The following is a 16,785-nucleotide window of genomic DNA, read 5'->3' as shown; positions in this document are numbered from 1 at the left end:
TTATATCTATAGTAGCACAATTCAGATTTCTCCTCCCCCCCCCCATGGACTGTGTGGCCTAGAGATATATTAAACCATACTGACCATCTCAGATAGCCCCATAAGCACACCTGAGATGCCCAGGGCATCGGAGTGATGCTGAAGGGCAGCCAGTCAGTTAAAACCTTCTTGGACTTACTTGTGCTCACAAAAAAAGCAGAGTGGGCTCTCCAGTAGGGGTGGGGGAGAAGTTTGATTCCGCATTTAAAGCCTAGTCTTTCGAATTTGCTGTTTCCTAAACAATGTGAGAACCACAGTCGTCCTTCAAAATCTGGATTTTGTGATGCAGTTCTCCAGCCAAAATGCATAAATTAGGGGGAAATGTGCATAAAAATGAATATATTTGAGAAAATCTAAAATGCATAATAATAATAATAATAATAATAATAATAATAATAATAATAATAATAATAATAATTTATTATTTATACCCCGCCCATCTGGCTGGGCCTCCCCAGCCACTCTGGGTGGCTTCCAAAAGAATATTAAAATACTGTGATACATCAAACATTAAAAGCATCCCTAAACAGGGCTGCCTTCAGATGTCTTCTAAAAGTCTAGTAGTTGTTGTTCTCTTTGACATCTGATGGGAGGGCGTTCCACAAGGCGGACGCCACTACCGAGAAGGCCCTCTGCCTGGTTCCCTGTAACTTGGCTTCTCGCAGTGAGGGAACCGCCAGAAGGCCCTCGGTGCTGGACCTCAGTGTCCGGGTAGAACGATGGGGGTGGAGATGCTCCTTCAGGTATACTGGACCGAGGCCGTTTAGGGCTTTAAAGGTCAGCACCAACACTTTGAATTGTGCTCGGAAACGTACTGGGAGCCAATGTAGGTCTTTCAAGACCGGTGTTATATGGTCTCGGCGGCCGCTCCCTGTCACCAGTCTGGCTGCTGCGTTCTGGATTAGTTGTAGTTTCCAGGTCACCTTCAAAGTTAGCCCCACGTAGAGCGCATTGCAGTAGTCCAAACAGGAGATAACCAGAGCATGCACCACTCTGGCGAGGCAGTCCGCAGGCAGATAGGGTCTCAGCCTGCGTACCAGATGGAGCTGGTATACAGCTGCCCTGGACACGGATTTAACCTGTGCCTCCATGGACAGCTGTGAGTCCAAAATGACTCCCAGGCCTGCACACCTGGTCCTTCAGGGGCACAGTTACCCCATTCAGGACCAGGGAAATGGGGGGAATGCTTGCAAAAATGTGTACATGAGTCAAAACCGTGAACAATTTCTTAGGAGAAATTCAAACTAAAATGCTGATAAACTTCATGGGATTTTTATTATTATTATTTTTTTTTGCAAATGGGTGCAGTAATGTGGTGAATTTAAGACAAGAAACGGAAAGAACCAAAACTGGCAGATCCTTCCATTGCTAAGCTTCAGACAAACAGCTACTTTGCAAAGAGACAAGTGCTGAAAACCAGGAAATGACTGGAGATAGATCTGAAATGGAGAGTACTTTAAAAGGCAGCTTGTGATATAGCAGGAGAATCGGCTTCTCAAAGAGTTTAAGGCATCCTACTAGCTCTGCTCCAGTAACTTGGGATGCGTAAAGCAATTCTTTGGAATATCTCCAATGTCTGAAAGCCGTAGGATATCCTGAACAAGAATTATCATTGGGAAGAAAAGCAACTTTCACATAGTTATTGCTCTGCTTTTATTCTACTCTTTGATTAATCTGGTTTGAATAAAAAAACAAACTAATGACCATTAAATAAATGGCTGACATCACTGTTTAGGGAAGTTTTTAATGTTTGAAGTTTTATTCTGTTTTTAGTGTTCTGTTGGGAGCCGCCCAAATTATTATTCTTAGTCTTATTTAGCCACCCAGTCCATAACCAGGAAAGCTCCCCTTAGTGCAAAAAAAGGTATCTCAATACAAACAAAATCTTCAGCACGGTCTAAAATGGATCTAGAATTTGGGACGCAATGGCAACAGATGTTGCTCCTCAATGACTGTTATGCAGAAGAACATTGCCTCTGTCTGATACTGGAGGTAGGATTCAGCCATTGTGATTAGCAGTTCTTAATTACTGCCATACCACTGATAGAAAGTTGCTATTAAGTACTATGAAACTGGTCAATTTTATTGCATCTCATGTAATTTTTTGTCTATGGCAAAAGGTCATCAAAAAAGGTTAAATCCATACAAATAAAGGGTTTTTTTACATCTAGAAATCATTATAAACTAAGATAACAAGTCAAGCCAAATGCATCTCTAGCATTATTTTGTAGAAGTTTCACATTTCCATTCCAAGAAGACTTGGTCCACTCACGATGCTCTGAAGCTATTGAAAACACCTTGTAAATTGCTGTGCGAGGAGAATAATTTCACCGCTAGCATGACAAGGGAATACGGGATTGCAACTATCATTTTTTCCCCCAGCGGAGAGACAAATCTTATGGCAATAAAAGGAAATCTTTGCTTGTGAATCGGGGTCTAATATAATAGGGCTAATGTTTCTCTGGTTTGAATGCACAGTGAAGTGGGGTGACTGTGGAACAATGGCTCAGGAGGACCGTGATTGTCAGATAGATTGCAAACAGCTGCCTGCCTCCCTGAATCCAGCCATGCTGGATTGATTCACTTTCATTCTGGCCACCCTAAGCCCTTCTTCCAAGTTTCAGTAATAAAGGTGCATGTGTTATTATTACAGGTTTGAGATGGAAATATAGTCCAATAAAAATAAAGTTGAACTTTAAAATAATTGCAAAAGAAATGGCTTTTTGAGAGAACAATCAGGCTAACATAACATACTGAAAGTTGCAGTGTCCAGCCCAATGCAAAATGGCTTTTTTCCCATTCCCAGTTACAAGGTAGTCACTTGATTTTGTAGTATCTCCACTGCTATGGGGTCAAATGTGCCCCCCTTTTTTTTGAAAAAATAACTTTAGAAACACTGAATATCATCAGAACCATAATGGGGGGGTGGAATTCCCTCCAATATTTATAATACTAATCTTGTAGGTTTTACTTTCTATAGCAGCATTAACACTTGCTGGTGTTAAATCTTTACACCCATAATCACTGCTCTCATAACCACATGCAAACTAGTCATGTACAAGACACAGTCAAGCATGATGACCCAATATCAATAATAACCAGTGGGGGTTAGTAATTAATAAGGAACTGGGATGTGCTCCCTACAACGTGTTTGGGGCCAACCCCATTGTTTGACAATGATTTAGAGTGACCAAAAATAGCTCCTTGACTATTACTAGCATATCAAGCACTGGGCCAGATGCAATTCAATTCTGTCTCACAGCGAACACTCCCCTGGAGGTGTGGGCATATGATATTGGGTCACAGAAGCTGGGCATTGCAACTATTTGTATGTTGTTTCTTATGCTAATATTGTCTCAAACATATTAGCTATTGTTTTAAAGTTTGCAAGTATTTTTCCCTATCTTTATTGGAGCAATGGCCCAGAATATGCTAAAAACCAAGGTTTAAAACATTCTGATCAATTTTAAAAGAAGCCAATTTCAAAAAAGCCAACTATTGGTTATGAAGTTGGCTTTTTAAATTGGATAGTTCATGCATAATCCTAAACCAAGATTCAATGAAATCTTGAAGCAGAAGACGCACAAACAGTTCACCTGGGATCATCCACATAGCAGCAACCCATGGTTTAGTGTTAAGTACAAACCATCTCACAGATATCAAAACTCATATTTTCCAGCAGGCAGTTTCTGCTCCAGTTTCTACTAAACTTTCTCAAGTTTAATAAAACTCAAAGCAAGCGAACATTTAATATATAAAACTGAAAGCATCCAACAAGATTAAGTACAATTAGAACTAACACACTTGCTGATTACAAACACATTTTAAACACTAAACAAACAAAGTATTGTATTTTGGTCCTTTTTCTTGCATGACACTGTTCAGGGATGTGTCATGCACAGAGACCCAGATGTTGAAAATATTGACTTTTTAAAAATGAAACATCTGTTAAAAAGAGATTCCCAAAGGTTATTTAATCCTCCATGATTTAATGACATTCTGACATTCTTAAAGTACCATAGCAAAGTCCACATCTTTTCATAATTGTAATTTAAAGCTTGTCTGAACACACATTTGCGCCAATTTTTAAACAGTCTCAAGCAAAAAAACAGCTCAATTTTCTTCTGAATTTCATTGATTAAAAAACAACAATCCTTAGCCAACATACTATTTACATAATTTTATCAGTGTGCTTTAATCTACATTTAACCACCTCAAAATGTTTGGAAACATACGACTTCCTAGAAGAATATAATCTTTAGTCATTATATATTGTATTTCAGGAAGCAGAAAGGTAGTGCATCATATCTTTGGGGATTATAACTTAAACATTCTTGGGTTCTACTCCAAAAGACACCAGACTAGCTGATGCTTTGTCTGGCCACAGACTCACTCAAACTCGGTTTAACCATCTGTTAAAGGAATGCAGAGCAGTTTTACGTAAGACAGAGCAAACATCTAACAAAACAGCAGATGTAAAACCCACAAATATTTCTACTACAAATAACTGCACTGTGAACAGGCCGGTCATGCTACCACACCTAAGTAGCAGAATTATATTTTTTTGACCCGCGGTTACAAGGTCTTCTGGCCGCTCCCTGGTCCTTGAACCACTCTCAGCTAGAGAAACAAACATCTGACCATCTCCAATATGTATTCCCCACCCCCACCCCAAGAGACTGCCTTCCACTGCCATCCTTGGGACCAACATAATCTCCATGCCCCTGATATTCCATGTGTCTAAGACATATTTACTGAACCTTTTCCTGTCCTATATGGTGCATCTTCTTCTGCAACAGGGACATCATTTTACTGTCCCTGTCCTGCATTTTGGACTTTACAACTTTACAAGCTCACCAGTCCTTTCAAATCATGAACTTACTCAGATAGCAATATCTACAAAGAAGGAGACTCAACAACGCCCCACCCCCTGCTTCCTGGTGAATATTTATCTCAATCAGCAACCTTTGCACCCTCAGTCACTATGGCTACAAGCTATAATGTTTTATTTTATAGTATTTATCTGGGGACAGTATTTTAATAATTAAAAGCTGGCAACCAAACCAGTGACATAGGCAGTTAAATGGCTTTTCTAGCAATGGTGCCATCTTTGTATGTTCAGGTGGCACTATTTGTATTTATTTTTCTCTCTCTCACTTTCCTCACAGAAAAGGGAAGGAAAAAGCTGAGAGAAAATGAACAATACCCACCTAATTAAACTGAACATGATGAAGGTGGAAGTGGTTATTGGTATACCATTAACAGGAATAAAAGCATTACATATACTAATAGAATAATACTGCTATGGGAATACAGTTGCAAACACTTTGTATAAATATTCAGGCCTTGCAATTTGGAGTTTGTATTAATCTTGGCTCCTTTGAAAGGTTGGTTTTCATTAAGTTTCCATCTCTCATAGTTACAGAGAAACACTTTAAAATACACAAAGGCTCAAAAACAACATAAATCTTTTATAAGACCCCCGTGGTCTTTATGCATTTGGTGCGCAAAGCTAGCTTTCTCTTTTTGTAAGTGCTATGGAGTGCAAACCATGTTCAGTAAATGAGATGAATGCTTTTCCACTCAGGCATAAAACTATCAAGCCCATAAAAACACGTTAAAGCCATCCCACCATAACTAACATCTTTGATCCATTCAAATCCAATTTCTTGTTACTAACTTGCTTGGTGATGAGTACATACGCAAAGTACAACACGCAGGAAGTGAATAGAACCTTTTTTCTAACTAGACAAGCTGCAGATCACAAGAAGTAAAGCATTTTGTCCACTTCAAACTATCAAAAACCACAGAATGAGAAAAAGGCCCCCGCCCCATTTACTCACCTGGTAAGGAACAATACTTGCATGGGCAGTACCCCAGCGTTTGGATTCTGTCTTGCAATTTAGGTAAGTGCTTGCTACATACGTAAGGCAGGCGACCTGCAAACATGAAAATATGAAAAAGGCAGTGTCAGTATATGGAGATGTCTGCAACACTACATAGCATTTTAGAATGAAGAGACATATGCCCTCCAAATTCGAGTTTAAAAGCATCGTTTCAGGGCATGAATTATTCAGGAATTAAACAGGAAGAGAATTACTTCTACAAGGTGAGCTAAAAGGTTATAAATGCTGGCTAGATCATCACATAATCAAAGAAAAGTGGGATCGTTATAAAAGTCTTTCATAAAAAGATGGTCAGGTGCTTTTCATTATCAAATGTCGGGGTTTTTTTGTATTTGCCAGGATTAACTAGGACACAGAATTTGGTGCCAAGCCACTTGAGGCTAAAGAGCCATTTTGTTCTTCCATGGCCCAGCACGGCTCCATTCCCTGGGGCTCTATTGTTTGCTCTTGGTCTGGCCTGCTTATAAATTCTCCTAAATCAGGCCAGATCTGGAATCTGTCTGGTCCCCTAAAAGGATGTCACTGTCTGTTCTTGCTCTAGCCTCCCTGCTCTCCCTTATCCCAGCTTCTATGCTGCCACTTCTCTGAATTCTCTGCTCTCTCAGCTCGCTCTCTTAACCCAAGGCATGGCCTGCAAATCAGCTCTACCTCAATCTGAAATCCAGTCCTTACCATGTTACAAGTGATCAATCTCCTCTAGCACTTGATGACTTCTCTCTCTCTCTGTAAGACTGAAGGACTGGGACCACTAGAGACCAAGGTGGACTTAGCTGGTGTACTTCAGAAATGATTCTGTATTTATGTTTTGTATTACGGATTTATTTTGGAACTTTCTATCATATGAGCTGCATTGAAAAAGCTTTTTTTGGAAAGGCGGCAAATAAATATTTAAAACAAATATCTTTTATGCAAGAAACAATTTATTTTGCTAAAGAAAAACATGAAAGACCAAACTTCTTACACATAATCAAGAGAAACACCTAATATTTCAGCTGTTTTATTTCAATTTCAAACGCTACGTTTGAAGTTGAAGTGTTAATTAAAAATAATTATTATATGGGAAATTATCCGGGAAACAAAGAGCCAAAAACCAAATTAAAACTCAAATGTCAAATTTTGAAGTACAAATCTTGAGGTTGCAGTTTCTCCACAGATGTTTGAAATATGAGTTTAGAGAAATGTTCAGACTCAAGGAAAGCAGCCTTTCCCAGTATTTTTGTTCTAATCTGGCTTATCAGCAGAAATAGTCATTTTACAAGACTTCTGACTTATGGGCAAGGCTACCAAGAACCATTCCCAGCTATTTCTGTGACACTAAAAGGTGTCAGAAGCAGAGTCTATGTTTTTTTTTAAAAAAGAAAACAGATCATCTGTTCTGTAAATCTATTATTTGTTGCCTACCATCTAAAAAGGTAATTGACCGCCTCTCTGGGAGACCGTACGGCTTAGCACAGGTGTCGGGAACCTCTAGCTCTCCATAAGTTGCTGAACTACAACTCCCATCACCCCTGGCCATTGGCCACGCTTGCAAAGACTGGTGGGAGCTGTAGTTCAGCAACATATGGAGGGCTAATTGTTCCCCACTCCTAATACAATTGCCTGCCGATATTCCAATTGCCTCTTGCAATTATCTAAAATGTGCTGGAAGCATTCAAAGGTGCACTCGCATCTCACACAAGCCAACAGCTGGACTCAGTAGGCTGTGATGGGCAAACTAAGAATACATCCTAAATCACAGCAGAATCTTCTTCAACACCCAGTATTTCTTCAGCAGTCATGCAACCCCTACCAGCCGCTGGAGTAGGGCAGCAGCCTCAAGCAGCTGATTTTGAGGTGCCACAAAAACAACAACATTGAGAACATATTACTACTGGGTGGTATATAAAAAAAGGTAAATGAATACATTGTTAGTTATTATTGTTTTATTTCTACTGCCAAGGAATAGTGCTTGTGTCTTTTTCCGCCTCAGATTCTAAAATGACTTGACAATCCCTGGACACCAGGTATCCTCACTTGCGGGGTGAGGGATATCATTCACTGTTCTGTCTTAGGCAGCAAAACGTATTTGCCAGCCCTGAAAGCAGCAAAGATGTAGAATTGTAGTTTCTGGGTCCCAAAGGCTTCTCAGAGCTTAAGGCAACTGCTTCTTCCTTCTGGAAATACAGGCTGAACTCCCTTTTCCATCTTCCCATCAGGCCAAAGAAATCCTGCTCATCAGAGGATGGGAGGAGTAAATATCCCAATATGCACCTCCACATCAGTTTTTTTGTCCTCCCTCAAAAGGTATCCCCAACCTTCTTGAGGCTTCCCCTTCTTCCATGATTCCTTAGGATGCTCATAACCCACCAGGAGTCTTGAAGCCTGCAGGCTCCAGTCGACCTCACTCTGACCCACCGGCAGTCCATCCAAGCAGATTACTGGTCCAGCTACTTGTGAACAAGTAGCTTCTTCCAACAAAGGTTTGTATAGTTAAAGCCATGGTTTTCCCAGTAGTGATGTATGGAAGTGAGAGCTGGACCATAAAGAAGGCTGATCGCCGAAGAATTGATGCTTTTGAATTATGGTGCTGGAGGAGACTCTTGAGAGTCCCATGGACTGCAAGAAGATCAAACCTCTCCATTCTTAAGGAAATCAGCCCTGAGTGCTCACTGGAAGGACAGATCCTGAAGCTGAGGCTCCAGTACTTAGGCCACCTCATGAAAAGAGATGACTCCCTGGAAAAGACCCTGATGTTGGGAAAGATTGAGGGCACAAGAAGGGGACAAGAGAGGACGAGATAGTTGGACAGTGTTCTCGAAGTTACAAACATGAGTCTGACCAAACTGCGGGAGGCAGTGGAAGACAAGAGTGCCTGGCGTGCTCTGGTCCATGGGGTCACGAAGAGTCGGACACGACTAAACGACTAAACAACAACAGCTTCTTCCTCACCAAAGAATTCCCTAAGGAGTAGGAAACTGCTTTATATGACCATTTCCCTACTTCTTAATACGCCTGGGTCTATTGTTTGCATGTGTTTTGGGGAAGAGACAATTGCAGTTATTTTGAATTCCTACTTCTTCTAGGGCCACAGCAGCTGCAAGAGAGCTAACATTCATCAGAGCTTCCAAATGCTTTGCAATCCTTAGGAGGTAAGACAAAATAATACATCCCATTACCCAATTATTTAGTCTACAGGTTACAGAGTATTCTTTAAAGCCTACAAGGTATTTTTTGTTTCCATCTTAAGAAGCAAAACCAAAGGGGTGGCCTTTAGACATGAAAGCAGATGTCCCAAAAGATAGTCTCAGCATTCATTCACTTGCACAGACAGACCTACCTGCTGTAAATATATACCATGTCTGTCTATATTTACCAAACACTCTTTCTTCAATGTATTGAACACACACACACTTGAATTCTTCTGTCTGCAATCACAAAGGATGATCATGTCACATGTTTCATTCTACACACCTAGTAATATCAGAGCAAAACTGAAATTCCCCCGTGTAATGCTAAAACTTAATGTTCTTAAAACCAAAAATCAGACAGCCAGGGAAACAAGACACTAAGTGCCAGAGGGGAAGAACAGGCAGAAAAGAGGGAATCGTGTTTCAAGAGGCTTTTAAAAATCCCACAAAGTGTCATTACTGTGACTCTGTCAAAATAATATGTATGTAATGTCCCAAGCAAGCATGTGTATTAAGAGTTAAGTGAAAAGATGGGAAATAAATTTTTAACAAACCAATTTATCTTAATTCATTGAAAATAATTGGGCATTCTGCATCTTCATATGGCTTTCTTAAATTTAGATACACCCCAAAGATGTATTTCCTCCTAGTTTATCCACCACAGTTATAAGTGGTAAAAAGCAACAAAACCCAACACCAAACAGCTTCATATCCCTGCCCAATAAATATTTATACTTGACACATTTATGGATGACATTAAAGGATAGGATCGGAATGGTGAGGTGTCAAAATTGGCCCTCCTAGGGCAAACAAAATGCCATGCAAGGGTGAGAGATGTATGACAGTGAGTGTTGGCAATACCTTTTTGAAAGATGTGAGCAGAGGGAAGGCTAGCTCCATCCTCATAAAGGCCTCACAGGCCTTTGAGAGCCAGTGTGGTGTAGTGGTTAAGAGCGGTAGACTCGTAATCTGGTGAACCGGGTTCGCGTCTCCGCTCCTCCACATGCAGCTGCTGGGTGACCTTGGGCTAGTCACACTTCTTTGAAGTCTCTCAGCCCCACTCACCTCACAGAGTGTTTGTTGTGGGGGAGGAAGGGAAAGGAGAATGTTAGCCGCTTTGAGACTCCTGAAGGGGAGTGATAAAGCGGGATATCAAATCCAAACTCACAGAGTTCTAGGGTGCAGCATCAATTGCTGGAGAACGAACTATCATCTTGGATGATATCCAGTAGGGGTAACCAGAGGTTAGCAAATTTGCTTTCATATGCTGCTGTGGTTAAATTTTCTCTCTTAGCTGCTTGTTCATGCAATGTATTTATTACCAATAAACAGTAGCTTTCTGCATGGCTGAGAATCTATGCAACTGCAGTAAGGTCTTGGGATTTGGCTAAGTGAATTGGTTAAATCATGTGGTAGGTACCCAGTTCCCAGGAAGAGGCTTGTGAAATTCTATAAAAGTTAGTGGACACCATGAGGAACTCTCAAGTGATTTATAAATAAGAAACAATGCATGTTACTAATATGGGTTACCCTATTCCAGCTTAGTGCTGAGCTTAAAAACCAACCAACGTGTGATCAACATTTCTACAGCATGTGGTTTCATCAGGGCAGGAATTTTGCTTATTTCCATTAGGCTGGGAAGGTCTTTTTAGTAGCTGAGAAAATGAAGCATCTTCAAATCGCAATGACCCTTTGCTTTCACAGAATGCCTTTTAAAGGAAATATTTCAAAAGCATGCTTTCTTTCAACCGTCTACACCACAGTCTACAGTGCTACGAACTCTTGCTTCATACTACAGAGACAGAGAGATCAAGGCGGCAAATGGCTCTCTACATTCCTACACTGTGGTAACTGAATGAACAAAAAAAGTGGCCTTAAGGCTAAAAAGACACTTGAAAGATGCCTATTACTACTTGCTTTTGTGCTACTGAGCTGTGAGGTAACATACAGAACAAATCTCTGGAGGCGAGTTGTGTTTGAAATGGGACAAGTTTTTAACATGAGAGATTCAGCTTTCCATCTTTGCAGCTCCGATGCGCCCACTGATCACGCAGCTATTTTGCATTACTTTGAACCCTTTGTGTTGTCTTGAGTACAAATGAATGTTCACCCATTCAGATGTCAAAAGACAGCACTGCTCAAAAGAAAAGTGTCATTTAGAACTCTATTTGATTTAGGATATGGCTGAATTAATACAGGCAACTCCCCACTCATGCGCATTTGAGTTGTGGATGACACACGTGTCAATTCTGGCACTGCAAAAGGATGGGGCAGGGGCAGAACAGACTGATGCAGGCAGTGGCCAGGAACGCAACCCCCACGTGAGTCGGGAGTTGCCTGTATTAACTTTCTGGGCATACAGAGTTTAAATACATACAGAGGTTTCTCCCCCCCCCCAATACTGTACATATTCCCAAACCCACCCCACAATTATCACAAATAGAAGACAAAATTTATTTTCAAACTTATTTTGATTCTGCATTTTCAGATATGTACTTGCCCAAAATGTGCAAATGCTGAAAAGATCATGTTGGGTAAAAAAAACCTCTCTTGCATTTCTTCAGACCTCTTTCAGTTGCATGCCCCTCTGCACTTAACAAAATCTGAATAAATAACCTTATATCTGTATCTTACTTGATTGATGAAAAATAATGTGGCTGACTGAGCAGATAACATTCTGAGAAGCAAATGCAAAGCTCTCTCAAACATAAATGAAAATAATCCAGGTATGTCAAGGGTTGCCCACATGAGACCTACAGGTGCACCTGTGCTTGTGGAGCCCTTCCTTAATGTCCACAGGGTCCCCCGTCCTACAACTGAAACGTGAAAGAGAAGAAAAAGAAGAACTCTGCACTTGCTAATAGAGAAGGTTGTGGTGTGTCCTTGGTTGTGGTGCGTGTGGGGTGTCTGTGAGAGTGTATTCAGTTTGCAAATGTGCCCACAGACCCAAAAAGCTTGATGACCCCTGATTTATGTTATGGTTGCTGGCAGCTAGTGAACTTTGGTGGAAAAAATGCTGGACCTAGGAAGCCTACATTCCAATCTATTTGAGACTGATTATATTTCTATTCCGCTTTTCATTCAAATGAATCCCAAAGCAGCTTAGAAACAATAGATATTATTAACAGAACAGAACATAATAGAACATCACAAATACAACATAAATGATATAGAATTATTAACAAATCATAGGTGAATCAATTGCAATCTATAAAACACTGTTAAAGCAACAGCTACAAAATAAGCTGAACAACCCAATTAAAGCTAAAAGTCATATTATATGATTAATAAATCAATGCAGCAACACTGAGACTTGCTGGAGGACATGGAATTGGCAGTCCATGGTCTGTCTTTGTTCAGATGATTATCTACAAAAAATTAATTGCTGGTGAAAAGTGCAGCTTGTTTAACAGCTGCTGAGCAGAGGATATTTCAACATCTCTTTTTTCTCACCCCTGCACGACAAGCTGTGCTTGCTGAAATTCCATCTTCTGTGGAACTTTTAAAAGGTATTTGAGCTCTCTGCATCCCTTGCATCTGATCACCCCAAATATGTTTGGCCAAAACAGCAGGTGTGATAGTAACACTGCACCCCAAACAAGGAAAGACAAACTATCAGGTTTAGGAGAGGAGAAACCAGGGGGCCTGCAAACGAGAGGCTGCATGAGGAAGACAAATGGAAACACAGAGGTTGGAATGTGTGCATATGTTTGCATGAATGATGAACACATGTATCTTAGGTTTCTTTTAGAGAACACAGAATACAGTGGTGCCCCGCAAGACGAATGCCTCGCAAGACGAAAAACTCACTAGACAAAAGAGTTTTCCGGTTTTTGAGTCGTTCCACAAGACGAATTTCCCTATGGAAATTCCCTATGGAAATTTCGTCTTGGGAGTTCTTGCGAGTTTGTTTCCTTTTTCTTAAAGCCGCTAAGCCATTAATAGCCGCTAAGCCGCTAATAGCCGCTAAGCTGCTAATAGCCGTGCTTCGCAAGACGAAAAAAACCGCAAGACAAAGAGACTCGCGGAACAGATTAATTTCGTCTTGCGAGGCACCACTGTACCCAAGTGAGAAAAATAGAGAAAGATACAACTGGAAGATAAGGAACTGGAAGAAAAAGTACCAGTTCTGCCCATCTAAGTGGGCACATATGGGGGTGATACAGTCCTTGAAGTAAACTGGTCATAAGCTGTTGTGGGCTTTGTAGTGTCATAGTAACACCTTGAACTGAGCCAGGTAGCAAAGGAGAGGCCAGTACAGTTCTACTGAGGAAGAGTTTTCTGTGCGGGCAGGGATTCACTCGTGCTGTAGCAAATCATGTTACAGCAGTCAACACTACCTTCTGAACCAAATGCAACCACACACAGCAGGCATGTCCGAAGTCCGTCTTGGGGGCCTAATTTACTGGGGTCAAATCTTTTAAAAAAGCTCAACAACAACTTCAACTCTACAAAACTTTGGTCGGCCCTCACACATGTTCACTTCATCAAATCTGGCCCTCTTTGAAAAACGTTTGGGCACCCCTGACATACAGGAATCCCATCTTGAAGACACCAATATCTGAACAACTGTGGGCACTGCATTGCATTGAAAGAATTAATGGCTAATGGGATAAAATATCATTAAGCAGAAAATCTGTCAATAAAGGGAAAGGAAAGTACCGTAACCAGAGTTGATCTATAATTAAAAGAAAATGCTGTATATTTTTGTGACTTGAGCATGAAATTAAGCAATTAGAAGCAGAAAAGAGGCTTACCAGTAAATGTGCAATGCTAACAATGCTGACTACAGGCGGCAATGCAGAAGAATTTCTTGAGGTGGGTGAAAGTTAGGTGTGTTGGTTCCCCCTCCTTTAAAAAAACAAAAACCAGCAGCCTCCCATATTGCACTGCAAACCTCTTGAAAGGCCTCTGTTTTGAAAGCAGCTCACCCCACAGCATGGGGGTGCAGTCTAAGAGGGAAATAGGCACACAGTGGTTAGTTGAGTAGCTCTCTGGATCAAAGTGATATTCTTTCCTTGGCAGAAGTTGGGGGGGAAATGCACAATAAAGACAGCTGAATTTTATGGAAGTGTAAGATTCCTTGCTTAATGTCAGACTGAGGCAGATGGTAGAAACTGAAATGGCTCAGAACTCTTGTTGTTTGCTTGCTCCTCAACTGGTTACAATTAAATTCAGGAATGATATTATAAAAACTTCCAAGAGATATTTTCAGGCCACAACAGAAGACACAGATCAGTTTCATAATTGGAAACAAGTACGAAAACCACTTCCTTCTTATTTACTATTGTCTAAAGAATACTGTTTAGATGCTGATGCTAAGAAGATGAGTTGACTATCATAAATAACGTAAGTGGAGGGGGAAGTTTCAAAGGGACTTTATGTTAGGGGTTAAAAGTTTATAGTCAAGGCACTTTGGAATGCTGGTGCCCAGCCATTAATTTCAGATCAACTCATAAAGAACTGCTCCCAGTGAGAAATCAGCTACTATCCAGCTGTGGCCTGATTTAGCAAATCCACAGGATTAAAACCTTATGGAGCTGGTGTTCCCAACATGGCAACCATGCAAGCCTTCAGCCCCAGCCCACTGCGCCCTTCAAGACTCTACATTCCTCCCTCCCCTCACTGCCCCCTTTTCCCCTTGTTAAGAAGGAAGAGGAGAACCACCCTCCGCCTAATAAACCTTCAGTAGAGAGAGAGGAACTCCAGTTGTTCATGCTAAGATTGGAATCCAAGAAGAAAGTGGAGTGACTGGGAAGAAAAGAGGCAACACATTTTGATAGGGAACAGGAAGCAGGGAGTGGAGGACAGACCAGGAAGAGAAGGAATGGGAAGAAACAGAGTTTATGTGATTATTTTTCCTCTTCTCGGGCTCTGAGCCATTGGTTTTTTGGTCCGGTTCCCCCATCACTTCCTTTTGTCTCTGGGGTTTTTCCCAGTAGACAAGGTACAAACATGCAGAATGAGCAAGAAAAAGGCAATAATGTGTGACTGGCCATGCCTCCAATGGCAGCCATTTTGTGACAGTCCAAATGTTGTCCACCTCAGAAGGATTTTGGGGGCAGCATTTGAAAATTCCAAATGTGCCTCCTTGGGCAAGGAAAGGTTGGTGACCCAGTAGGGTAACAGCTTTAACTTTGGAAGATGTTTACTAGATAACACAGCACACAGCTATGCATCTGTTCTTTCTTATTCTTTTTAATTATAGGCACAGGAGTGACTGGAAAGGCAGATGGTGAGCAGCGGAGGCACCATAGGAGATGCTTTCCTTAAGGCTTCCAGTCATGCTGGGACCTCATTTTATTAGTGCTGGGGAAAAAGACAGAAGCCATCTCTTCCCACAAGTTTTCTTTCTGTATATGAGTCCCGCATGTATATAATTAAGAAAAATATTGATAAGCAGCTGCACACGAAGCATCTAGCGGTGCTGTGTTATTGTATTATTATTCTGTGTATATTCTCTGATGTTTTACCTAGTGAAAGTTGCTTTGTTGTCTTAACAGTGTATTTAGATGTAATCCACCCTGGTAGGTAAAAAAAGGTAAAGGATGGTTAGGTCCAGTCAAAGGCAACTATGGGGTTGCGGCGCTCATCTCGCTTCAGGCCAAGGGAACTGGCATTTGTCCACAGACAGCTTTCCAAGTCACGTGGCCAGCATGATTAACTGCCTCTGATGCAACAGGACACTGTGATGGAAGCCAGAGCATCCGGAAACGCCGTTTACCTTCCCGCCGCAGCAGTACCTATTTATCTACTTGCACTGGTATGCTTTCGAACTGCTAGGTTGGCAGAAGCTGGGATAGAGCAACGGGAGCTCACCCCATGGTGCAGATTCGAATTGGAAAGCCCAAGAGGTTCAGTGGTTTAAACCACAGTGCCACCTGCGTCCCTTTCCACCCTGGTATGGATGAAGGACAGACTAAAAATCAAATTAATGGATAACAAATTAATAAATCTTACCAGCTATTCCCTTCAGTTACATTTTAATGTCATTTTCAACATGCATTTTGCAATGGGTCTGAGACTGGGCTTATGGTAATAATTTACTACCCAAATAGTAACATAAATAGATTTTTTCAAAAAATTCTGCATTTACTACTAAGCAAAAGGATCAATTGCTTGGATTCTATGCAAATACAAATATCTGTATTTCTTCTGAGCACCCAAAGTCAGAGGGAGTATTCATGGTAATTTTAATGAACCGCAAATTACACATGCACTTAAAGATATTGGGGGGGAATAAAATACAAAAAAATAGATATCGTTATTAAAAAGCCAGGGCTTTTTCGGCTGTGGCCCCAATCTGGTGGTACACTCTGTTACAAGAGACTAGGGCCCTGCGGGACTTGACATCTTTCCGCAGGGCCTGCAAGATGGAGCTGTTCCACCAGGCCTTTGGCCAGGGCACAGCCTGACCCCCTCCTTTAGCAATCCTCACAGAACTCTAGCCCAATGGTTGCCATTAATTTGATTTGAACTGATTTTATAACGAATTGATTTTAGAATGTTGTATTATTTTACTGTTGTTAGCTGCTCTGAGCCCGGCTTTGGCTGGGGAGGGCGGGATATAAATAAATTGTTGTTGTTGTTGTTGTTGTTGTTGTTGTTGTTGTTGTTGTTGTTGTTAAAATTTGTCTACCACCCTTCATCTGAAAATCCCAGGGCAGTTCACA

General features: G+C 41.1%; 1 protein-coding gene across 6 annotated transcripts in view; it reads right to left on the bottom strand.

The window, feature by feature from the left end:
* SUGCT (succinyl-CoA:glutarate-CoA transferase) overlaps positions 1-16,785 on the bottom strand; it is a 311,799-nt gene that overhangs the window by 252,268 nt on the left and 42,746 nt on the right. For all 6 annotated transcript variants that reach the window (XM_081834820.1, XM_081834818.1, XM_081834817.1 and 3 more), the window contains exon 9: positions 5,883-5,978. In XM_081834820.1, the coding sequence (XP_081690946.1) occupies positions 5,883-5,978 (96 nt within the window). The remainder of the gene's footprint in view (positions 1-5,882; positions 5,979-16,785) is intronic.

This window comes from Podarcis erhardii (genome assembly GCF_964252035.2).
Source record: "Podarcis erhardii genome assembly, chromosome: 12".
Classification (NCBI taxonomy): domain Eukaryota; kingdom Metazoa; phylum Chordata; class Lepidosauria; order Squamata; family Lacertidae; genus Podarcis; species Podarcis erhardii.
Note: the sequence above shows the minus strand (reverse complement) of the source record. Positions and strands in the feature narration are given on the sequence as shown.